We start from the raw sequence: 26,627 nt of genomic DNA, 5'->3' as shown, positions 1-26,627 counted from the left end.
ATTTTACTCCGGAGACTCTTTCATACTCTTGCTTGTGCCTGTCATTTTTTTTAAATTATAAACATTGCGACCGTGGAAATGTTAATAATGACCTGTCAAACACATCCTGGTAATGGCTGAAATGGGCTCGATTAAATACATTGTTTTTCCGTTACATCTATCAGAATGCTAAAACTTTGTCGGGGGCGTAACATATTGCCTCGACACTTGCATCACAAGAAAGAGAGAAATTATTTTGTGTTTTAATTTTTTGTGCAAAAAAATTATAATACAGTTGAAATGTTTCCAAATTAGATGCGCTGAAATGAAAGCAACCTCCCAAAATGAACACTTGGATTATAGTGATATTATGTGTGGTTTTACAAACAATGTAAAGTATGTATAGATAGGTGTAATCTGGAGCCAAGTTTGTTGATTTTTAATCCGAGGGTATCCTGCTATTGACACACTTGTTGAATAATGCAACAGAACATGACAACAACAGTAATTAATGCAGCAGTCTAGACAGAGCAGGTGAAGGCAGGTTGTCCTGTTAATATCTTCCCGGTGTGAAATTGTTCCCAATTGTTCTGATTGTGACGTCATGTTGTAAACATTTTCACGCGCGTTTGTGTGGATGGCTGAGCTCGTGCAGATGTTTTTCCTCACATCCCCTCGCCCTTGCTAGCTAACTAGCTGTAAACTGGTCTTAATGGCTTGTTCTCAGAAGTGTGCAATTTGAACCTGTTTGTTTAGCTAACAAACATTTTATGTATGTATGTATGTATGTATGTATGTATGTATGTATGTATGTATGTATGTATGTATGTATGTATGTATGTATATATATATATATATATATATAGTCGTTTGCAATCACAAAATTGCGTGCCCACAGAACAATTTTTCTAGGTCGAAGGAGGGTGTGAGAGAAACATCCGCACGAGCTCAGCCATCCCACATAAAGAGCTGCGCATCCAATTATTGAACTGGGAACATATTCATGCTGGGAGAAATGTTACAGCATGACGTCACAATCAGAACGATCAGAACGACTGGGAACATATTCACGCTGGGAGAAATGTTACAGCATGACGTCACAATCAGAACGATCAGAACGACTGGGAACATATTCATGCTGGGAGAAATGTTACAGCATGACGTCACAATCTGAACGACTGGGAACATATTCACGCTGGGAGAAATGTTACAGCATGACGTCACAATCAGAACGACTGGGAACATATTCATGCTGGGAGAAATGTTACAGCATGACGTCACAATCTGAACGACTGGGAACATATTCACGCTGGGAGAAATGTTACAGCATGACGTCACAATCAGAACGATCAGAACGACTGGGAACATATTCACGCTGGGAGAAATGTTACAGCATGACGTCACAATCAGAACGATCAGAACGACTGGGAACATATTCACGCTGGGAGAAATGTTACAGCATGACGTCACAATCAGAACGACTGGGAACATATTCACGCTGGGAGAAATGTTACAGCATGACGTCACAATCTGAACGACTGGGAACATATTCACGCTGGGAGAAATGTTACAGCATGACGTCACAATCAGAACGACTGGGAGCTAATTCACGCTGGGAGAAATGTTACAGCATGACGTCACAATCTGAACGACTGGGAACATATTCACGCTGGGAAGATTGTTTACATGACACAGGTAGGCCTAGATCAATGGACACCAACCTTTTCTGAGTCAAGATGACTTTCAAAATGCAAGCGATATCTACTGTTCAGATTTTTTTTTTTTACATGACTTAAAATATAAGCATTATGCAACATGAATCTATTAAAAACAGTACTGTGGTAATGAGGTAAGTGCATTATCACCACATATTGGCTGTGCTTGAATTGCCCTGCCAATGCTTTGTTGTTAAATCTCAGACCATTTCAAAATATACAGTACCAGTCAAAAGTCTGGACACACCTACTCATTCCAAGGTTTTTTCTTTATTTTTTACTATCTTCTACATTGTAGAATAATAGTGAAGGTATCAAAACTATGAAATAACATATGGAATCCCACTGCTGGCTTGCTTCTGAAGCTAAGCAGGGTTGGTCCTGGTCGGTCCCTCAATGGGAGACCAGATGCTGCTGGAAGTGGTGTTGGATGGCCAGTAGGAGGGACCCTTTCCTCTGGTCTAAAAAAAATATCCCAATACCCCTGGGAAATGGTTGGGGACATTGCCCTGTGTAGGGTGCTGTCTTTTGGATGGGAATTTAAATGGGTGTCCTGACTCTGTGGTCATGGCACTTATTGTAAGAGTAGGGGTGTTAACCCTGGTGTCCTGGCTAAATTCCCAAGCTGGCCCTCATACTGTCACCTAATCATCCCCAGTTTACAATTGGCTCATTCATCCTCTCCCCTCTAGCTATTCCCCAGGTTGTTGCTGTAAATGAGAAAGTGTTCTCAGTCAACTTACCTGGTAAAATAAGGGTTAAATAAATGTAGTAACCAAAAAATATATTTGAGATTCTTCAAAGTAGACACCCTTTGCCTTGATGACAGCTTTGCACACTCTTGACATTCTCTAAACCAGCTTCATCAGGTAGACACCTGGAATGCATTTAAATTAACAGGTGTGCCTTCTTAATTTGTGGAATTTCTTTCCTTCTTCATTTGTTTGAGCCAAGCAGTTGTGTTGTGACAAGGCAGGGGTGGTATACAGAAGAAAGCCCTATTTGGTAAAAGACAAGTCCATATTATGGCAAGAACAGCTCAAATAAGCAAAGAGAAACGACAGTCCATCATTACTTTAAGATATGAAGGTCAGTCAATCAGGACAATTTCAAGAACTTTGAAAGTTTCTTCAAGTGGAGTCGCAAAAACCATCAAGCGCTGTGATGAAACTGGCTCTCGTGAGGACCGCCACAGGAAAGGAAGACACAGAGTTACCTCTGCTGCAGAGGATGAGTTATTCGAGTTACCAGCCTCAGAAATTGCAGCCCAAATAAATGCTTCACAGAGTTCAAGTAACAGACACATCTCAACATCAACTGTTCAGAGGAGACTGAGTGAATCAGGTCATCATGGTCGAATTGCTGCAGAGAAACCACTACTAAAAGACACCAATAAGAAGATGCTTGGGCCAAGAAGCACGAGCAATGGACATTAGATCGGTGGAAATCTGTCCTTTGGTCTGATGAGTCCAAATTTGAGATTTTTGGTTCCAACCTCTGTGTCTTTGGGAGACGCAGAGTAGGGGAGTGGATGATCTCCGCATGCATGGTTCCCACCGTGAAGCATGGAGGAGGTGTGATGGTGCTTTGCTGGTGACACCGTCTGTGATTTATTTAGAATTCAAGGCACACTTAAGCAGCATGTCTTCCACAGCATTCTGCAGCGATATGCCATCCCATCTGGTTTGCGCTTAGTGGGACTATCATTTGTTTCTCAACAGGACAATGACCCAACACACCTCCAGAATGTGTAAGGGCTATTTGATCAAGGACAGTGATGGAGTGCTACATCAGATGACCTGGCCCCCACAATCGCCCAACCTCAATCCAATTAAGATGGTTTGGGATGAGTTGGACCGCAGAGTGAAGGAAAAGCAGCCAACAAGTGCTCAGCATATGTGGGAACTCCTTCAAGGCTGTTGGAAAAGCATTCTGGGTCAAGCTGGATGAAACAATGCCAATAGTGTGCAAAGCTGTCATCAAGGCAAAGGGTGGCTACTTTGAAGACTCAAGTATTAAATATATTTTGATTTGTTTAACACTTTTTTGGTTACTAGTTTTGATGTCTTCACTATTATACAATGTAGAAAATAAGAAAAACAAAGAAAAACCCTTGAATGAGTAGGTGTGTCAACTTTTGACTGATTATATATATATATTTATATTTCAATATTTGAGGTAGGCTATATGATCACACCCAGGGGCGGAAATCCCGGGGGGGACGGGGGGGACACGACCCCCCCCATCCTAGGAACAATATGATTTGTCCCCCCCAATATATCACTGAAACATAACTATGTAATTTAAATAATATTAATAATACGCAATGAAAGCAATTGTGCTGATTATAGACACTTAATAGCGCGTTTTTAAGTTTCAAAAGATTGCGACCCCCCCACCCTTTGCCTCACAATGGTTTGATCCACTGCCAGTTCCTTAGTTGGCAAGGTAACAGAGGGGTCGTGTCTACTGTCTGAAAGGCACTCAATGCACGTAACTGACGTGAGGTTAATCCAGTCAATCGCGCACACACACTAGCTGAATATGCAGAGCTAGCGCGCAAATATTAACTATTAAGCTAGCTAGTACCTATTCCATTTATGTGGCGTCGTCAAAGATGGAATCTTTGCTATCGTCAATTTATTCCAAGATCAGCATGCAGATGATGTAAATTAGTGCTTCAAAGTCCCTGTGATAAGGTTAGCGATAAACTGAAGTCCAAACTGAACAGAACTACACTCTCTTCTACCATTGTCTTAAATATATTTAATGGTCTCGTTGCAAAAGCTAAATTGTCGCAAGGGAACTTTTATTTATTTATTCTATTTCACCCGGGTAGCAAAGATTATAGCAAACACCACTGAAACTGAATTGGTGCTCACTAGCTTTGCAAATTCAGCTATTGTTGGAAGCCAGCCAATATGAAACAAACTATTAAAATTACAAAAGGTTGCAGCATATGTTGTGTAAATGGTGAACTCATACAGCTGTCAACTCTTGTCATTTTAATCCGTTTCACATTTGCTAGCTACCTTTTAGATCGAAGCCCATATAGAATGATTGAAGATGATAGAAGCCCATCTCCTACTGTAAATAACCTACACAATGTGTGTGTAGCCAGCCAGCCAGCCAGGTAGAAAAATGGCAGAAAAATAAAAGACGGACATCAGAGTATTTTTCAATACACCAAAACGCATAGTAAGAACCCTAGTAGCCTAATATCTCAAAGACTAGTTGATAAAATGTTCATAAGAAAGAAATTAAATTCTAATGGAAATGTTTCACAATGATGTCATTAGGCAGAGCAGGCAACAGATGGCACACAGACAGCAGAGTTGGGGACAGATATGCAGGGACAGACTGGCAGAGACAGGGAGTCTCAGGTAAGTTTGTTGAGTCTTTGTTTGGCAACATTATGAAAGGTTCTCAATTTTTTTGACTTGTAAAATAGGAACATAATTGGAAAATGCCATGGATACCCCCACTCTCAACTTTAACAAATCTTAGTTCAGTCACCAGTTTAAGGCAATGGTATTGCTGTTGTGATTAGTTGTGTAGTTTTGGGTACCGGTAGTTAGGAGTACGGCAAACACCTTATTTCTTTGGTTCCTCAATATACATTTACCATATTACAATGTAGGCTATGTGTTACAGCACTACTTTTGGTGTCCCCCTCAGGAATTGCTCTTGAGAAAATTTCATGTAATTGTCCCCTCCAAAGTTGATATCAGATTTTCGCCCCTGATCACACCAGTTGCTGTATTACTTGTCGGGCACAGCTGAGTGAGAAGAAATGTTAATAATTAGCTTTTTTTTAATCTGACTGGGCTGATGGAGTCTGCATCTGATGGTCAGTCTCAGCGGAGGGAGAGGGCAGCAATAGTGTGCAACTGCAGCCTGCAATTCGGGGTGTTCCTGCATGCATCCCATTGGTTCCTTCATGAACCCCCCCCCCGAGCATCCCATTGGTTCCTGCATGAGTTCTTTCGATCCCGCCTGCTGGAGTCCTCCTTGCTACCTAGCGGGACACCCGCCCTTACCGTCATTAATAGAAGTGTGGGAAAACAGTGCCCGACAGCTAGCTAAAAAACAGTACTGGTGAACAGCTAGCCAAGTACTGTTGTCGCCCCCGCTCCTTCTTCTGCGGGTTTAATCGGTGACTGGCATCCAACATTATTGTGCATTAACGCCACCTACTGTACTGGAGCACCACTGCCTCCTGCCTGTCCTAGTTTAAAAAGTCACCAATAGAAGTATAAAGGGGGTTTACCGGAGATGCAGGAATACCCACATGCAGGAACGCCGCCGAATTGCAGGCCCCAATTGTCCTCTTCGAGGGGAGCAGACTGAGGGTCTGCCTCAACGTCCCTCTGCTCTCCCTTTCCTCCACTGACACTGACCAAAAAGGGCCACCGTCTTCAAGCTGATGGCGAAACTCAAGTCGCACCGCAATTTCTGCCTCGTGCACAAATTCATGTTGTTACTCATATGACCAGAGAATGTCACACCCTGATCTGTTTCACCTGTGTTGTGATTGTCTCCAACCCCCAACAGGTGTCTCCAATTACCTCGCATAGTTATAGCTGTGTTTTCTGTCTTGTCCCGCCAAGTTCTAACAGCATGATCCCGTGTTTCCTGTGCTTTAGTTTTTTCTAGTCTTCCCAGTTCTGACCTTTCTGCCTGTCCTGATCCTGCCTGCCCTGATCCTGCCTGCCTCTGATTTGGATTACGACTCTTTGCCTGTCTTGACCTACCGATTGCCTGCCCCTTGTACTGTAATAAACTCTGACACTCATATTATCCACCTCCTGTGTCTGCATCTGGGTCTTAGCCTGAGCCTAGACAAAGTGAAATATTCCACAATATAAAAAAAAAGACCCAATAATAACAAGGCAAACCTATCCATACACTTTCCTACTCATTCGGTGCAACTTCACTGCTGGTTGTAGTATGAGTGGAAGTAGGTAGAATACACATTTTATGGTAGCTCTTTGCTGTATTCGTTAACAGTCTCTTCTTAGTTGTGGTTTTAAAAGTTTTGAAATCTCAGTCTCAATTGTGCTGTAGCTTTCTTTTACGCCTGCTACGTTACTGCAGGCACGGATGAGCCATCCGATTGTCCATTGGTAGGCCTACAGTGCATTTGATTTGCTCCCGGGCACATGCACACTGACGTCGGTCGCCAAGCTGTATGGCGTTTCCTCTGACACATTGGTGCGGCTGGCTCCCGGGTTAAGCGAGCAGTGTGTCAAGAAGCAGTGCGGCTTGGCGGGGTCGTGTTGACTCTCGACCTTCGCCTCTCCCGAGTCCGTACGGCAGTTGCAGTGATGGGACAAGACTAACTACCAATTGAATATCACGAAATTGGGGAGAAAAAGGGGTGAAAAATAAAATGTTTAAAAAAAAAACATTAAATGGTTCAAAATGGGAACACGTCGCCTACCCGGTGTGTACAGGGCAGCTGAATCGGGTGCACCTACCCATTTTTGGTGTTTGCAGCCATGTTCCACCCCTTTACGTTAATGAATTCATACAGTATATGCAAATACACACCGTATATTTATGCAAATTAGGAACATATCATTTATTTTATTTTAATTGAATACCTAAATTCCCACCAAAATCCCTGAACTCCATTATTTGTACGTGCCAGTAAAATGTTTTATGTGCCATAATTCAGTCAATATCTGATGGATAAAACAAAATAAACTTGTTGATGACTGTTTCTACTGTAAGAGCGCTCATGCGTGTGTGCAATCATGTGCGAGTGTCTCTCTCCTCCACCCCCCCCTTACTCTATCCTTTAGATTTGTCCTCTCCACTACACTACACTACTCTTCCTGACTCCATCTCCCTCCTCTACCCCCTCATAGCTAGACCTCAGGGAAGTTTCATTATGTAAGAGGCCTGTGTGCAGTAAAACACTGCTGCAAACCGATCCTTAAATAATTCACCCAAACTGCTAAATAAAGCTTGTGAGTATCATGCATGCAGATAGCCTTCAGAGGGGGCAAGCTGGGCGCAGGGTATCACACCATCAAGATACACCATGTCCACACATCTCAGGGGGTGGGCTCTACGCTGTCTGGCCAATGAGCCACCATGTCACTGATATTATTCTCAAAAAACAAAAAGCACACACTTATATAGCATCCATCACAGTAATAAAACACAAACGCTTATGAGAACAGGACACGTCAAAAAAAAAAAAAAAAATTGCTTCCACAGAAAACAATTCAACAAAGAGTGACACATTTCCATGGATACAGACACCTAGCAGAATCATACCAACATTATACGACATCTAAAAGTGAAACTCATTTCTCAAGCATAGGTATAGCAGAATGGTGAAAGGCCTCTTCTCCCACAGACCCTTACACGTGAACCCGATCTGACCCATAACACACTACTTTCACAAACAGTGGGAACACAAACACCCAACAACTAGCTGTGCATTTTCACACTGAATGTCAGGAATCTGATTGTGGGTGTAGAGAAACGGATCAGAAACGGCTGAATGTTTATTGTAAATATGGATGTCCAAAGGATGGTCACCATTTTTAGAAAGATCTCTATCCAGCCTGAGCTTTGGGGGAGAAAAACGGAGCGACTGCATATGTCATAATCATATTTCAGAAGAGAGATTCCCCCTGTGTGCTTACTGACTGGCTGTCTAAATCCAGAAGTGCCTGTACTGATATGTCAGCCCTTTCCATGATTGTCTCCGTTTTGTTCTGAAAATAAATCTGCTATTGTCAGGGTTCCCTCTCTCAGACAAAAGGCATTCGATCCACAGTGATTTACCGAGCCCCACCAGAACTAACACCTATAGTGTCCTAGAATCTAAGACAAAGTAGGCCGCTCTGAGCCTAGCTTGTTCACAGTCTCCAGAGATGCCCTGACATGTAACCAGGCCAAGTGGCAGACACAGTCTCCACTCCTCCAATAGCCAGTTCATGTCCTGGTCACAATAACCCTACTCATAGGCATCACTAATATCCTCATTCCTCTATACCAAGACTAAAATCACCATGATCCCTGGTGGCCACCCATCCTCCTACACAGAGAAGGTACAGTAGTCCAGCTGTGTGACAGAAGAACAGCACCTAGGACAGCTTTTTCAATGAACCCTCTTCCCTCTCTGTTACATTTCCTGTGTGGGCCAATCATGTATCACAGTGCTGAAGAGTGCGGTCAATACACACTCCCGAGACCCTACTTGTAAATAGAGGGCTCTTCTTGAACCAGTAAAACAGTACTCATGCCACTGTGAATGTAGCACATGCCATTCTGACGCTATCTTGTTACGTGGGAGGATGTAGCAAGTGGACATATGATAGTATCCATCACTGAGTACCAGAGGGAAATTATGTGACAACATCAGAGGTTAACATCTTACCACCTGATATATAACTGTAAGAGAACATAAGAGTAAGTGTGACATTGTAAAAATAAGAGCTGAGTAAAATCAAACAGGAAAACAAACGCTTAAACACAGGCGAGTCATTTATAGGCCAGTATGTTTAGCTATGTGCTAAGCTTTGCTTCGGGGCAATTCCATGTTAACTGAATGACGCAGACTCCCATTTTTCATGTTAACACTCTGCCAAACAAAAACCATTGGTTGCAAAGTTAAACAAACCATACAACTCTATGCACAAGGACTACTTTGAACAATTTCCCCTGGAAAATGTTAAAACACATTTACTAGAAGAACCTGCAGATGTAAGGTTTGATAATGGAATGACAATCAAATTTCCCTCCGATTTTTATGCGGCTGTGTTTTTCAAAAACTCTTGTTAAATATCTACTCCGAATTAAGATTCCAAGATGTCAGTAGAAATAATGGGGTGTCAGCTATGACATCTTGACTTTAAAAAAAATTGTTTTGGTTATTGTACTACAATAAGTGTTTGGATATTATTTTTACACACTGGCTATTATTCTGATGAGCTCTGCACACAAACAAGACCAGATCAAATCAAGATTGAGTTGGTCCGGAGTGGTCCAAATCTTTACCAATCATAGACATCTATGTTTCACAAGTTTGGACATCACAGTACAGTATACAGTAGATACAGTACAATAGAGTACAGTTCAGTACAGTATAAAATACAGTAAAGTACAATACAGTCAATTATACTGTACTCTACTCTGGTGTGAAAACAGCACCCTTCACTCTATCCCTGATGCAGTGAAAATAATGAAAATAAAACAATGAAGTAAGCTTTCCTTTATTTGTACTATTTTCTACATTGTAGAATAATAGTGAAGACATCAATACTATGAAATAACACATATGGAATCAGGAAGTAACCAAAAAGTGTTAAACAAATCAAAATAAATGTTATACTTTAGATTCTTAAAAGTAGCCACCATTTGCCTTGATGACAGCTTTGCACACTCTTGGAATTCTTTTCCAACAGTCTTGAAGGAGTTCCCACATATGCTGAGCACTTGTTGGCTGCTTTTCCTTCACTCTGCGGTCCAACTCATCCCAAACCATGTTAATTGGGTTGAGGTCGGGCGATTGTGGATGCCAGGTCATCTGATGCAGCACTCCTTCACTTTCCTTCTTGGTCAAATAGCCCTTACACAGTCTGGAGGTCTGTTTTAGGTCATTGTCCTGTTGAGAAACAAATGATAGTCCCACTAAGCGCAAACCAGATGGGATGGCGTATCGCTGCAGAATGCTGTGGTAGCCATGCTGGTTAAGTGTGACTTGAATTCTAAATAAATCACTGACAGTGTTACCAGCAAAGCACCCCCACACCATCACACCTCCTCCTCCATGCTTTACGATGGGAACCACACGTGGAGATCATCCGTTCCCCTACTCTGCGTCTCACAAAGACCCGGCGGTTGGAACCAAAAATCCCACATTTGGACTCATCAGACCAAAGGACAGATTTCCATGAGTCTATTGTTCCATGCGCATGTTTCTTGGCCCAAGCAAGTCTCTTCTTATTGGTGTCCTTTAGTAGTTGTTTATTTGCACCAATTCGACCATGAAGGCCTAATTTACACAGTCTCCACTGAACAGTTGATGTTGAGATGTGTCTGTTACTTGACATTTTCCTGATTGACTGAAGGTCAGTCAGTCAGGGAAATTAATGATGGACTGTCATTTCTCTTTGCTTATTTGAGCTGTTCTTGCCATAATATGGACTTGGTCTTTTACCACCCCTACCTTGTCACAACAACTGATTGGCTCAAATGCATTAAGGAAATAAATTCCACTATTTAACAGGGCATACCTGTTAATTGAAATGCATTGCAGGTGACTACCTCATGAAGCTGGTTGAGAGAATGCCAAGAGTGTGCAAAACAGTCATCAAGGCAAAGGGTGGCTACTTTGAAGAATCTCAAATATAAAATTATTAGGTGTGGCCAAACTTTTGACTGGTACTGTATTTGCCACAGCTGTAGCTTTGTAGGGTATTAGGAGCTCTAAACAAGCACCAAGTAGTACCACAATTCATCAATCTTCAGAAACCTCAAAAGAGATGTTTTTGTGAGCAGCATGAAGATATTACTCAAATTGATTAATCGGTTAATGAATTTCTAGTGCTATGAGATTGCTGCATTTACCAGTCCTGCCAGGGATGGCACAGGCATTGATCTGGCTGTGGTCATCCTGAAATCCCTTCACATTCAATACACAGTTGCAGTGGTTCATCCAGCATATCCCTCCTCCCTTACAATGCAACAGACCCACGGAAGACAGGATGTTCCTTGGAGAGAATTGTGCTCTACATTAACAACTACAGTCAACTTTGAGTGAACCCATTCCACTGTCAAAACCCTTCGTCCTCTCTGCAGAAACGCTCACTCGTTGAGATGCAGCACAGAAAACACACATCGGTCTGCTGTCTCTATTGTCACCTGTTCAAAGCAGTCTCTTTCCAAAACTATGTAGCTATGCCCTCTCAGAATGGAATTGAGTATTAAGGGATCTGTCCTTGCAATGCTTGCTGACTTACTATCCTGCAGCACATTCTTTTGCTAACTCGTTACGACTTAAATATGCTCTGCTTCTAAAGCGATTATTAAATTCTCCTATTGGCAATAGCCCCAAAAAGATTAAACATAAGACAAATAAATGATGTCTTCAATGGAAATGGTTACTTACTGAACTAACAAGTGCGTTAGTATGCAGGAATACATTACAAGAAGACAGCCTATGCATATTCACCCCCCAAAAGTTGATACATCCAATACCAGTCATATATGTGTCACACCCTGATCTGTTTCACCTGTCCTCGTTGTTGTCTCCACGCCCTCCAGGTGTAGCTTGTTTTCCCCAGTGTATTTATCCCTGTGTTTCCTGTCTCTCTGTGCCAGTTCGTCTTGTATGTTCCAAGTCAGCCAGCCAGCGGTTTTCCCGGTCGCATGCTTGTTGCTATTCTCCTTTTTCTGGTCTTCCTGGTTTTGACCCTTGCCTGTTTCTGGACTCTGTACCTGCTTGCCTGACCAGTCTGCCTGCCTTAACCATGAGCCTGTACCTTCTGGACTCTGATCTGGTTTTGACCTTTTGCCTGTCCACGACCATTCTCTTGCCTACTCCTCCTTTTGGATTAATAAACATTGTAAGACTCCAACCATCTGGGTCTCACTTTGTGTCATGATATGACATTTTTTCCCAAGTACCTTTAGGCAATATTAATGTGTGGGAGTGATCTAAACTGTATAGGCCTGAGCCTGTATGTGACATATTATAGGCTCCATCTGTGTTTTTGTAGCTTTGACCTATTGGATGTGGGGATGGTCCCACCATAGCATCATCAAATCATGTTGCCCTGCCCATCGTAGTACTGTAGGTGCACTGGGACAATTTGAAGAGCCGCTCATTCTGAAACAAATCGCAACACTACGCCTACCAATACTGCATGAGAAGAGCAAGCCGAGACGAGATCCAAGACTGGAAATTATTCCCATGTTGTATAGGCCTATCAGTTTATATCAGAGGAGGCTGGTGGGAGAAGCTATAGGAGGACGGGCTCATTGTCATGGCTGGAATGTAATTTATGGAACTGAGTCAAACGTGGTTTCAATATGTTTGCTACAGTTCTAGTTAATCCATTACAGCCATTACAATGAGCCTGTCCTCCTATAGCTCCTCCCACCAGCCTCCTCTGGTTTATATGTACTCTTGGTTAACCTTGGTTACATGAACTAAAGTCTCATGTAATTGGTCAGCTGCTTAAGGTCTGGGTTGTACCATAGAGGCACAGAATTAAGTTAGAGGAAAAATAAATGGAGGTACTTATTCAAGAAAGATCCAGTGTAATATATTATAAAAATAAAGCGAACTGGATGGAATATGGGGAAAAATGCACCAAATTCTTTTCCAATATAGAAATGCTACCACAAATGTGATAACTTGTTACAAATGATGGCGTCACGCATGATTCACCGAATGATATTTTGAAAGAGGAAGTAAAGTACTTTAAGAATGTTTTCGTTTCCATCTCCACTAACTGAAAGTAATTGTATGGATTTTTTTCCTCCTAATAATAATGTAAAATTAACATCTGTACAGAAAGACTCATGTGAAGGTCAAATTACAGAGGAACTTCTTGATGCAATTAAAGCCTTTAAGGCTGGGAAAACGTCAGGGCTGGATGGCATACCAGTGGAAGTATACAAAACTTTTTTTGATATACTCAGAGGACCATTATTAGCATGTTTTAACCACTCCTATATAAATGGTAGATTATCAGACACGCAACAAGGTCCAATATCATTATTACTGAAACAGGACCCAAGTGGTGTATATATAAAGATCCAGTCCATTTAGAAAATTGGAGACCTCTTACACTTCAGTGTTGTGATGCAAAAATCCTAGCAAAATGCTTGGTGCATAGAATTAAAGTATTGTCAGATATTATTCATCCTAATCAGACAGGTTTTTTACATAGACGGTACATTGGAGATAATATAAGACAAGTACTGGAAACAATAGAATACTATGAAATATCGGGGACACCAGGCCTGGTTTTCATAGCTGATTTTGAAAAGGCTTTTGAAAAAGTACAACTGGAGTTTATATATAAATGCCTAGAATATTTCAATTTTGGAGAATCTCTTATAAAATGGGTTAAAGTTATGTATAGTAACCCTAGGTGTAAAATAGTAAATAATGGCTACATCTCAAAGTTTTAAACTATCTAGAGGAGTAAAACAAGGTTGTCCACTATCGGCATATTTATTTATTATTGCCATTGAAATGTTAGCTGTTAAGATTAGATCAGAAAATAATATTAAGGGATTAGAAATCCGTGGCTTAAAAACTAAAGTGTCATTGTACGCTGATGATTCATGTTTTCTTTTAAAACCACAATTAGAGGATCTAGATACTTTTGCTATCCTCTCTGGATTAAAACCAAATTATGATAAGTGTATTATGTATTGGATCACAAAAAAATGCACATTTTACATTACCGTGTAGTTTACCAATTAAATGGTCTGACGGAGATGTGGACATACTCGGTATACAAATCGCAAAAGAAAGAAATGATCTCACTCCAATACATTTTTATAGAAAGTTAGCAAAATAGATAAGATCTTGCTACCATGGAAAGGAAAATACCTGTATATTTGTGGAAAAATCACCCTGATTAACTCTTTAGTCATATCACAGTTTACCTATTTGCTTATTGTTTTGCCTACACCTAGTGACCTGCTATTTTTAAATTATATGAACAAAAAATATTGAATTTTATTTGGAATGGCAAGCCAGACGAAATTAAAAGGGCCTATTTATATAACGAATATGAATTCAGAGGGTAGAAATTATTAAATATTAAAGCATTAGACTTCTCACTAAAGGCATCAGTCATACAAAAGTTATACTTAAATCAAAATGGGTTCTCTAGTAAATTGGTAAGAATGTCTCATCCTATGTTCAAGAATGGCCTTTTTCCCTTTATTCAGATTACACATGCTCACTTTTGGTTGTTTTGAAAAGGAAATCATCTCAAATATCGTTATTTTTTAAACAAGCCTTAGAAAGTTGGTTGCAATTTCAGTTTAATCCACCTGAAAAGACAGAACAAATAATACAACAAATATTGTGGTTAAACTCAAATATATTAATTGATTAAAAAAAACATATTTTTCGAAGAAATGTTTAAACAAGGTATTTTTGTGAATGATATCATAAATAGGACAGGTGGAGTGATGTCACACATGCAGCTAACACAGACATATGGAAATGTCTGCTCTACCCAAAATTACAACCAACTAATTGCAGCAATACCACAAAAATGGAAGAGGCAAGTAGAAAGGGAAAAAAGTAAGGAACTTGTATGTCGGCCCTGTATTAAAGAACATAAATGGTTAAAGAAGGTGTGATAAATAAAAACATATACCAATTTCATTTAAGGACCAAAAACCTGACAGCTGTGCCATATAAATTGCAAAATAGTTGGGAAGAGATTTTCGATGCACCCATTCCATGGCACATGGTTTATGAATTGATACGCAAAACAACGCCGGATTCAAAACTTCACAACCAATAGAATGTTATATATATGGGGGATACAATCTTCCCAGCTCTGCAGATTCTGCTGTGAGGAGGCAGAGTCATTAGATCATTTATTTTGGTATTGTCCATATGTAGCTCGTTTTTGGTCACAGGTCCAGGAATGGCTGAAGAATTGCAACATTTTCCTAGAACTAATGCTGCAGATAGCAATACTGGGCGATTTGAAAAGCCATAGTCAATCAATCAAAATTATAATTATTATTTTAGCAAAAATGTTTATTTTTAATTTACAATCTGTAGAAGCTATGAGAATAGAAAGGTTCAGTACTTTTGTCAATCATCACAGCACAATTGAAAAATATATGGCAAATAGAAATCCAAAATGGATGGTGTTGAGAGATAGATGGGAGGGGTTGAATGGAGCTGAAGGGTGGGACTAATATCAAGATAACCAGTGTAAAACATACAGGGTCTGTAAAATGTATATAGGTTCAGATATTTTGTGAAATAGCACAGTTACAAATAGAAATCAAACTGGATGGATATCAGAAATAGAGGAAGGACTAAAAACAAACAAAATATAACAATTGTAAAATAGATTGTGTCTGTAAAATGTGTATAAGATGTATATACTGAAGGTAGAAGCCTAAGTGGTATTGTTTATTAGTTTACTCCAATTGTTGGAGGGGTGGTAGGGTTTGCGGGGAATAATAAAGGTATATTCTAAAAAAGTATGTATGTGTCACACCCTGGCCATAGAGAGGGTTTTGTTCTCTATTTTGGTTAGGCCAGGGAGTGACTGGGGTGGGCGTTCTATGTTCCTTTTTCTATGTTTTTGTATTTCTTTGTTTCTTTGTTTTGTTCTCTATTTTGGTGAGTTTCATATTTATTAAACATGTGGAACTCTTAAGTACGCTGCGCCTTGGTCTACTCCTTTAGACGCTCGTGACAGTATGTCTATATAGGTATGTGTATTTATGTATGCATATGTGTATGTATATGGATATATATATTTACAAATATATATATATGGGGGATTGGAAATGATGCAGACAATTACATTGATGGAAGCAACAATCTTTCCGCAATATTAAGCTGATCCACTTCTTAAAAAAAAAAGTTCTGGGTCCATACATGTTAAGAGAAGAGATCAAGAAAATGTTAGAACGAGGACCACCACCTTCTGTCTTTGCAAGTTATGCGCCACCTCCCCTTCCCAAATTCGAAAGATGCTAACACGGAACCCAAACCGGCTGCGCACGTGCTCCATCGTGCATAAATGTATTTTGTCCCCCCACACCAAACGCGATCACAACACGCAGGTTAAAATATCAAAACAAACTCTGAACCAATTATATTAATTTGGGGACAGGTCGAAAAGCATTAAACATTTATGGCAATTTAGCTAGTTAGCTTGCACTTGCTACAAGCTAATTTGTCCTATTTAGCTAGCTTGCTGTTGCTAATTTGTCCTGGGATATAAACATTGAGTTATTTTACCTGAAATAAGGTCCTCTATTCCGCCAATTAATCCACACATAAAATGGTCAACCGAATCGTTTCTAGTCATCTCTCTTCCTTCCAGGCCTTTTCTTCTCTTGACTTTATATTGCGATTGGCAACTTTCATAAATTAGGTGCATTACCGCCACTGACCTCGTTCGTCTTTCAGTCACCCACGTGGGTATAACCAAAGAGGAGATGGCACATGGGTACCTGCTTCTATAAACCAATGGGGAGATGGGAGAGGCAGGACTTGCGCAATCTGCGTCACAAATAGAACTGACTTCTATTTTAACCCTTGGCAATGCAGAGGCTTGTTGGCGCGCACGAGCAGTGTGGGTGCAATAATTGAATAATATCGATTTCTACATTTATTTTGTAACGCGAGCACACGACGCGAGCGGTGTAGTCAGCCTGTAACACCCTCGAAATCGTGATTTGTCCAAATGACCAGTGAAGACAAGCAAAACACGGGAACTACTGCTGCTCCTTATCCTAGCATCCCATTAAATCCAAACAGATTATCTTGGTTTACAGACAGAATCTTTCCACAACAGGTAAGCACATGCCAGATTGTACAATGCCTGGATAGTTATTTTACTTATAAACTAACCACATGTTATAGCAATCTGATGCTTGGCAGCACAGTCGATGACGTGACACCCAGCCATTGGTTGATGCATGCAACTTCTGAGCAGGGGCACACGACCTGTATGTGACAGTTGTCAGGGGCTTGGTGGGTCTAGCAGGCAGTGATCATCTTGATTTTATACTTTCACATGTTCTGTAAGAGATTAGACTCCCCTATGAAACACAGACCACATAAGGTTCCCACCCTTACACTACGATAAACCGAAGAGTAGATGTATAGCCCTATTTTCAATCAAGTGCTACAGTATTTGTATTTTAAACAATGCATATTCAATATATCACAATGCTGCTGTCCGGGCCTGGATAGCTGCAGCACCGAACTCGGGTTTACATTAGATTAAACCTCGTCTGCGATTGCAGACAAGTGCAATATGATTGCAGACAAGTGCCATGGGGTTGGGTGTGCAATTGAGACTCCAATTGTAAATAAAATGCGTCAGAAATAAACTATTCCAATATTGGAAAGCGGCAACCCCAAGGAGGAGCCCTGACGCACCACCGTAAAATGACTAAAACTGTCAGAAATCCCACGGGATGGCACATTTATAATAAAACGCCATTTAACATGAACGAGACGGCAAAGACAGTGACTTATTATTGAAGCTCAGTCGACACTATTTTACTTGTGGCATAGCCCCTATACATCATTGCAGACGACAGCACTTTTGACGCCAGAAAATGATATTGCAGAGACAATAGGGCTATTGAAAGAAAAGACTACAGGTCTACATTATGTTATATTTTCTATGATATGCATACTAATAGCCTACATCATAGCAGCATATATTTTATTGGCACACGTGCCAAAGAAACATGAATATAGGCCTAATCGAAACGAGTGCGTAGTTTCAAACTCAAGATCCAAGCAAAAATAATCTATATGTTTTACTCATCGACAGTGAAAACTGCCACATACAATTCCAATATAGATTGCAACCCACCCCATCCCCCAAGTGAGTACGTAGATCCACGTATTCACCAAGCGCCCTCTATCACGGTGCCAGCGAAATCATGCTGCATCACTGCCTCAACCGCAAAGACGTCCACGGCAACACGGCCTCATTTAGTCTCTTCTTCTGTCTGTCCATGACTAAATTCAATCACATTGGGACAGTGAAAAACATATTGCCGGGACACGATTAGGAAGAGTTACCCCCCCCCCCCCCCCCACACACACACACACACACACACACACACACACAGTCTGTAGGCTATAGCTATAAACACAGTCACTGCCTTTCACTGTTTATCAACATCACAGGTTCCGAGCAAAATACAATTATTTATATAGCACATCAGACATCCACATGACGCAACCCAACCCTAAACGAGATCTTAAACGGCACACAATTAATAGCGTATAGCTCTTAATAGCCTATAAAATAATCAAAAAAACAAAGAAAATGCACTCACTTTTTACTACCCGATCGGTGGCGTTTAAGACCATGTCAACGTTAGACATCTTCATGGGCAGTTGCGCTCTTGAGGCAAACTCGTTTTTAGTCCTCCTTGCGGAAGTGACTGTTTATTCTCGGTGTGTTTTCGCGGTTGCGAGATTTGGTTGGTGCAGTGGCATCACTTGGATACGTCCCTCCGTGTATCACTGCCTGCGCTGGGGATGACTACTGCTACCCAGTTAGGGTGGATGCTGCTGAGGAGGGTGCTGTGCTAAGCTGTCGTGTGGGGGAGGATGGAGGGAACGAATTAGGAGGGGGTGGCAGAGAGAGAGAGAGTGGGAAAGAGCGAGCTCTGCTCAGGAGATCCTCACTGCGCGCTGCACCACCCCGACATGGCGTTGAGGGGAACTCCTACGCAAATGTTTCACGGGGCTGCCTGATGCTGCCATCAGGTGGAGGCAAAGCCGGGGTTTCCCAAAAACACGCACACGCGCCATGTTTTTGTATTCTATGCACTTGCTGAAAGGGGTGGGGATGTGGCCTGAGACGCATAGGTCTGTCGAATACTGTATTTAGTATGGTTGTATCGGTGAAGGTTCCTGGGGTAAAACATTGTGCCATTGATTTTTGTGTGAGATGTTATTTCTCCAACATTTTCAAATATTCAGAGAGACCTATGGGAGAACACGTGGCATCAATAGAGGAGATGACAAGCCCAAAATGTGTGTGTGTGTGTGTGTGTGTGTGACAAGAGCACATTGAATACGTAACCAATCAACACAGCACATTTCCTGGAAACTTTCAAATAACCATGGCATGTGGTTGCGCAAACTGTTCTGCCTCTCAGACCAAATGTGTCTGGGTGCCAAAGAATCTTGGATGAGTAGGCCTATTAGAGGAAAGTGGAAGTCTTAACGGCAGAAGGTTTTCCTGCAGCCACAGCCCCATAACAGGTGCTTTGAATGAATATTCTCATTATATAAGCTGCCAGAGCGCGGCGCTGTTCAGTGTCCGTGGTTCTGAAACCAGCGACCAGTCAGTCCGCGCTCATCGCAGCGCTGTGCGTAGTGCTGAATGTTTGCCCGCAGGTAGAGGGCACCTTCCCGTAGGCTAGATTCACTGCGGATTCTAAAATGTAAGTTAGAAAAGACGGACAACTTGTTTTGCCACCTCAACAACACACTGTGCTGTGGTGTCACAAGCACTTGGAAGACTATTTGTATTTATCTCAACTATCTTTTTTAGCAGGCCAAAGACAGGTAGCCTATGATGCGATCATGAATATTGTAGGTTTATCTTAATTTAGCCTATAGAGACCTACCTGTATATTGGGGATACGCTTTACAATAGCATTTACAATTTACATTATAGGCAGGTGGTAGACATACAGTGCAACCTATAATGTGGCCTAATTGGCCATTACATTTTATTTTTGTTCTAGTAATTTCTACAATTTGTAACCCATAAGAATCCATCTAATGAAACGAATTTTGCTGACTTAGCTCAAACAACTTGGCTGGGATGCCTTACTCATTCCCAGTGGTGTAAAGTACCTACGTAGAAAGTACTTAAAAGCACTACTACTTTAAAGTACTACTTAAGTCGTTTTTTTTTTGGGGGGGGGGGGGTATCTGTACTTAACTATTTATATATGTTTCACAACTTTTACTTTTACTTCGCTACATTCATAAAGAGAATAATGTTATTTTTACTGCATACATTTTCCCTGACGCCCAAAAGTAGCCGTTACATTTTGAATGCTTTGCAGGGCAGGAACATTCTCAAATTCATGCACTTATCAATAGAACGAACCTGGTCATCTCCCCTAATGCGTCTGATCTGGTGGACTCACTAAACACAAATGCTTCGTTTGTAAATGAGGTCTGAGTTTTGGAGTCTGCCCGTGGCTATCAGTACATTTGTTAAAAAACAAGAAAATTGTGCTGTCTGGTTTGTTTAATATAAGGAATTTGAAAGGATTTATACTTTAACTTTTGATACTTAAGTATATTTCAAACCAAATACTTTTACAAAGGTAGTATTTTACTGGGTGACTTTAACTTTTACTTGAGTCATTTTCTAAGGAATCTTTATTTTTAGTCAAGTATGACTATTGGGTACTTTTCCCACCACTGCTCATTCCCATGTAGGCCTATGGCTACAATAGAAGTCGTGGATTGGTGGGTCTTCTCTTCATCTGGATTTGTTGCCATGACGGGCTAGGACTTTGTGATGACTGTAGAAATGTGTGTGCTTGGCTAAATGTTCTATGATGTAACCTTATGCATATTACATGAACAAAATAAAGCTCTGAAAACGGTGAAACAATCTCTGTAGGCCTATTTCTTTTTGACAGCTATGAGGTTGCAGCTCCATCCCTTGTACATATGGTTCCACAGTTATTGTATATGAATATAAAGTTTACCATAACATGGGTAGGCCTAATTATGGATACAAGTGGGCTATCCTATTTATACATCTAGCTAATCATTAGAAAATATAGCACAAATTAGTCAAATCAAGGAGTCATATGGGAGGAACTAGTGGAGTTATGTAGCCAATTGCATAGCTCTAACCTGTCCCACGGTTTCCAGCGGATGTAGCGTGTCGCAAGCAGACGATTGCATCACAGTCTACCGAGAAGTGATGCGGTGCCCACTGCCCACAGCTGCTAGGAGGAGCCGGGTGAAGCGCACTGTATTTCACTTTCGCTAGGCTACTCCGATAGTCAGTCGCCGCATTGTACTGTAAGACAACAATTTAAAAACGTAGCTAGCTAATTTTAACTCCGGGGGGGTAACATCTGTGTGGAGAGGCAATAATCGTTATTTCGCAGAAGTAAACCGACCATACATTGACAGCGGCACGAACACAACAATGGCCCTGAAAAGAATTCATAAGGTAAGGAAGTAACGTTATCTTGCTTCCGTGCTAGCTAATTGCTAGCCCCTTTTGGCCTAATTACGAGCTAGGCTACTAAAGCAAAACGGCTTGCTAGCCCACATTTAGACAGCTTTCCTCATCTACCGCCTGGTCGGTGGCTAACTTCTGATCAGATTAATTTGCTTTTGAAAACTAGCGTTAGCTTGCTGGCTACTAGTCAGTTAGCTAGCACAGTTTAGCGGCAGATGACATCGATAACAGTGCGCTATGCTAGCTAACAAGGTAACTAACGTTAACTATGAGTTATTGGCTACTAGCTAGCTAGGCAACGACGTTAGCTAATTTGATTAGCAAGCTACCATTAGCTTATTATAGTTAGTTAATTAGGTAGTTAGCATACTGGCGGTGGTAGCTAGTTAGTTTGGCTAAATAGCTAGCTAGCTTTAATCATAGCTAGGTAGTTACACTTGGCAAGCTAACGTTTTTCGGGAAATTCCTTACTAGCTAGTACTACCTACTAACGTTACTTCCTTGTTGTAAACAAATGAACATCAGCTGCTGGTATCGTTTACACTCCCAAAAAATCACGTTTGGCATAGCTACCATGGTCCTGACCTGTCTAATGCCAGTAGTTACTTCAGCAACTTGACTTGAACAAGCCGTAGCTACGAACTAGCTTTAGTTTTACCATTGTCTTCAGTATCAAAATGAAGTTACTCTGTATGCTCTGTTGCCTTCATCTGACACTGGCTGATCAATGATTCATGAAAACGATTGAAGTTGACAGATTGTTTGACTTGGAAAGGAAAATATTTATCCGTCAATGCTATTCTAAATCCAGTACTATTTCTGTTTCATTGAGGACATTTAACTGACTTTCAGTTATGGCTGTGGCGGAAACGATGCTCAGTAGTAAACATGAATCCCGCAAACCCGTACAGGACAGGTCTGACCACAATGTTGTTTGTAGTCCTTGAAATGAGTTACATTTTGATAGGCCTCTGGCAACAAATCTGAGCCTAGCCTACTACATACCAGCCCACATTTAGCATTGGAGACATTGTATGCAGTTTGGCTGAATTACTAATACAATACAGGCATTGTTCATGGAAGTATTATTATTATAGTTTTTGGAAGAAATTAGAACTCTATTTTATTTAGTTTTTTCTCCTAGGAGTTAAATGATTTGGCTCGTGACCCTCCAGCACAGTGCTCCGCAGGACCAGTGGGAGATGACAGTAAGTCACCTCTATCACACAACACCACCACCTGCAAATGACTTTCACCACCTATTTCAATCAATATTCTTGATGGTTCATATCTTTAATCACAGAAAACAGTATTTGACTCCAAGAATACTGTTGATGAAATGTAGCCTATAGATGGGAGCCAATAACGATTGATGCTGGTATTCATCAATGACACCAGTTGTCATTTGCATACTGGCACGGAAATCTAATTAAAGCACTATTTACTTGTAATGGTGCTCATAGTGTATTAAAACAGTTTTCTCCTCTCCTACTTAGTGTTTCACTGGCAGGCTACAATAATGGGACCTGTAAGTATACCCCCTTGTTCTGCTCTTTAAAGTTTAGGGGTTCACAGCCTTTACTCTGGGTCATATAGTAACCATCTATTTTCCTTTCTGCAGAATGACAGTCCGTATCAGGGCGGCGTGTTCTTCTTGACCATTCACTTCCCCACTGACTATCCCTTCAAACCACCAAAGGTAAGGACTTATCCTGGAACTTGTGGGTAGACTTTTAATGTAGCTATGCGCTAGACCTACAATGATCGTAAAATTCCGTCATGCATGACTGTTTGTTTTCAGTGCATGCGACGTCTCGTCATTGCGGTAAAGGAGACGGTGAAAATGTAATACATTTGCAAAATACAGGGGGAAAAAAACATGTCCTCCCTATAGGTTGCATTCACCACAAGAATCTACCACCCGAACATCAACAGCAATGGCAGCATCTGCTTGGACATCCTGAGGTCGCAGTGGTCGCCAGCACTCACCATCTCCAAAGGTAAGTCCAAAATGGTGCTCTTGGTTTATATTTGTATATGGGTCTAGATCATTTGTTTTGGTTGGTTTAAACCAGTATGGTTTGAGTTTTCACAACAGATCCTGGTAAGTATGTCCCGAATTATGCTCAGGAAGAGGTCAGAGAGTTACATTGATTGTCAGAACTGTGGTGACTGTTGTTGGTCGTCCTACAGTCCTCCTGTCCATCTGCTCACTTCTGTGTGACCCAAACCCAGACGACCCACTAGTGCCTGAGATCGCCCGCATCTACAAGACAGACAGGGAAAAGTAGGTCTTACACATTTTCAACATTCAACACATTTTTGTATAACCTGTCTGCTACAAGGGAAGTGATTTGTATCCTGCTGTCATTCCAGATACAACAGAATAGCCCGGGAATGGACACAGAAATATGCAATGTAGTCTCAAGGCATAACACCAGAGAATCTGCCTTTTATATTCGAAGGCTTGGGGAGCTTTGAACGAAAAGAGGGAAAAAGTCTTGTTGGTTTCCATCGGAGTGATTTCTTTGAGCCACACCCTCCCTCTCCCTACGCACTTCACCTCCATCCTCCTGCCTCACCCTCTTCAAAACCTGTCCAGCTGCGGTGTTGTACATATTTCAGATTGCATATTGTATACCCCACTGTCTGTTTCTGCCACTATGTCCAACGGCACCCATGTAGGACCACTCTTATTTGATTCCAAGAAGCATTCCTTATAATTTTTTATGAACCCAAGGTTTGCTTTCCCAAGATTGAGGTTTTTTTTGTCTTTTTAAAAAAAAACATTTTTTATTCTTTTTTTTTCCTCCCTCTGTGCTTCCAACTATCCTGTGAGATGATGGTAAGGGTGGGGAGAGATGGGACTTGGAGAGTGTTTTTGGCTATGATAAGAAATAGCTTTCAATCTGTCACTATGGTTCTGGAAACCTCTAGGGGACTTTTTCTGTTTGGCTACGGTATGCCCAGGATCCCGCCTCAGCCCCGCCACAATATTAATCACTGTCATTAAGATGATAGTTAAGTACCGGTGGACCCATCCACACTGTATGAAGTGGGACAATAGAATAATGAGACAGCGATCTATTGATAGCAGTATCTGAATATAACTTCCAAATTACTGTTTTCCCTCAACTTAGTCAAATGATATACTCCTTGTTGTTTTTGCTAAAGAAAAAAAATGGTGCCCTTTTAGATCGCCCTTTGAGCCTTCATTATATATTTTTTCTCTCAATGGTGGAAAGTCTTTCTTTTTGGTGTAGGTCTGATTTGGAAACAGCCAATGTTAGGCAGATAAGTTGGGTGGTACATGTAGTTTGTGACTGAAATGGTATTAATCCAGCTTGATCGTCCATTTGATCTAGCCTGAAAGGACAAAGACTTGACATTAGTAATAAATAATTTTTGAAGGCAACTTCACAAGACAAGCTCTAAAATGTTTTAAGCAACAGTAGCACTAGACTAGACGAATATGATAAGAGTTGAACTGTCTACCCTCAAGTGGGCTAAGTTGAAGGAAACAATCTGGGATGTAATTTTCAGTTATTTTCATTAAAAAATAATTTAAAAAAGTGAACTCATTATTCTGTATTCACACTTTGTATATTTGAGCTGCCATTGTTGACTTAGCTCCAATGACTCATTGGCTGGATCTCAGAACCCTGGACTCAAGGACTTGAGTTCCAGACCGACAAACTTCTGTATATTTAATTACCCAGGAGCTCATGGAGCTTGTGTTAAACTGTGTAATAAACATGATTATTAAAGTTGTGAGTTTCACTGTTTTATTTAATATCATTGCTCAAATATTTGCTTTTACAATTTTATCTGAAGTCTTTGTCAATTTGAAAAGATGAATATCTTATAGTTTTACTGTTTTTTTTTATTTATTTAACCTTTTATTTAGCTAGCCGAGTCTTGCATGTGCCCTATTCATGTCGGAGATTTTTGCTGATGTTTTCATCGCAACAATGAAACCTACGAAATGAACCTTTTTAATACAACTGTGGAACATTTTGCCTTCCTATTATTCCAACTGATTCATACCATCATGTTGTCTCACTCAGGTCCCTTTTACAGCAAACTTTACATTAAGACTTAGGACCAGGCTGTTCTTATTACTGCCAGCCAATACAATCAATTATTACATTATTTGAAGCAAAGTTACAGAACCTGCAACTACACTAGACCCGAATTCCATTCTTATATATTAGTGCTGCGCTGCTCCAAAAGTTGTATGGAATATTTCAGAAACAACTGTCTGATTTGTGAGACTACTGTACAACACTGTCCTGAATTTTTAAGGACAAAGCTGGGCCAAGAGCCGCATAATATACTTACACCAATTCAGCTGTCTCACCATGATGCTCAATTATAGTATGTATTTAGGAGGGGTTAGACCTTGTGTACAATATACAAATAAAGGTGTCTTTATTTCCAGGCAACAAATTAGATTATGTTTTATTCTCCCACTAGATGGAGCTCTATCATTGGGTTTGGCTCTAATGTTAGTTCGATTTTTCATAATGTAGGCTTAACGGCTTGTGCCATTCATTTGAGGGCCACAATCAGCTAGCCACTGTGGCATTTACAGTGGCTGTAGTCAATTAAGAGGTGTATGAGATGTCTTAGTTAAATGCCAATAGATACCGTAAACATATGTTATATCTATATAATGACTATGTCCATTTGCCGTGGATCCCAAGGGTAGTTTGCGGCCTATCACATTCTGAGTGCAGAGAATGAACGTGATTGCTTGTGGTCTGAACAACAAATCCTTGAAATCACGCCAGTGTTGACTGCCAGCAGCCCAGTGCAGCTTGGAGCGATGAGGCGCAGGTAAAGTCTACTATAGTCTACTGCATGTTTGAGTCATATACCTTGTGGTGAGGACATTTACCCACACAGAGAACCCATATCACCAATAAAACGATGGTTCTTTCATTCACTACAGGGGCTTGAGGCAGGGCCCAATACCCTT

The 26,627-nt window shown here is 40.9% G+C and overlaps 2 protein-coding genes across 3 annotated transcripts in view; one reads left to right on the top strand and one right to left on the bottom strand.

Moving 5' to 3' along the window:
• Nucleotides 1–19,127, bottom strand: part of LOC106603034 (protein phosphatase 3 catalytic subunit alpha) — a 54,135-nt gene extending 35,008 nt beyond the window's left edge. The window contains exon 1 of one of the 2 annotated variants that reach the window (XM_014196149.3): nt 18,750–19,127. In XM_014196149.3, the coding sequence (XP_014051624.1) occupies nt 18,750–18,804 (55 nt within the window). In that variant the 5' untranslated portion in view covers nt 18,805–19,127. The remainder of the gene's footprint in view (nt 1–18,749) is intronic. The other variant, XM_014196148.3, reaches the window with a different exon arrangement.
• Nucleotides 19,128–21,346: 2,219 nt separating this feature from the next.
• Nucleotides 21,347–25,416, top strand: LOC106603036 (ubiquitin-conjugating enzyme E2 D2). The gene is made up of 7 exons (XM_014196156.3): nt 21,347–21,634; nt 22,791–22,854; nt 23,143–23,174; nt 23,268–23,345; nt 23,541–23,646; nt 23,840–23,933; nt 24,023–25,416. The coding sequence occupies exons 1-7, from the start codon at nt 21,611–21,613 to the stop codon at nt 24,066–24,068; spliced, it is 444 nt and encodes a 147-aa protein (XP_014051631.1). The 5' UTR covers nt 21,347–21,610; the 3' UTR covers nt 24,069–25,416.
• The last annotated feature ends 1,211 nt before the right edge of the window (nt 25,417–26,627 follow it).

Source organism: Salmo salar, chromosome 04, assembly GCF_965601325.2.
Source record: "Salmo salar chromosome 04, fSalSal1, whole genome shotgun sequence".
Taxonomy (NCBI): domain Eukaryota; kingdom Metazoa; phylum Chordata; class Actinopteri; order Salmoniformes; family Salmonidae; genus Salmo; species Salmo salar.
Note: the sequence above shows the minus strand (reverse complement) of the source record. Positions and strands in the feature narration are given on the sequence as shown.

Excerpts from the sequence above, each read along its gene's own strand:
- LOC106603036 (XM_014196156.3), top strand. The coding sequence starts at position 21,611 with ATGGCCCTGAAAAGAATTCATAAG. Across the intron at positions 22,855-23,142 it reads AGGACCAGTGGGAGATGACA|TGTTTCACTGGCAGGCTACA; the intron begins GTAAGTCACCTC and ends TCTCCTACTTAG. Across the intron at positions 23,346-23,540 it reads ATCCCTTCAAACCACCAAAG|GTTGCATTCACCACAAGAAT; the intron begins GTAAGGACTTAT and ends TCCTCCCTATAG.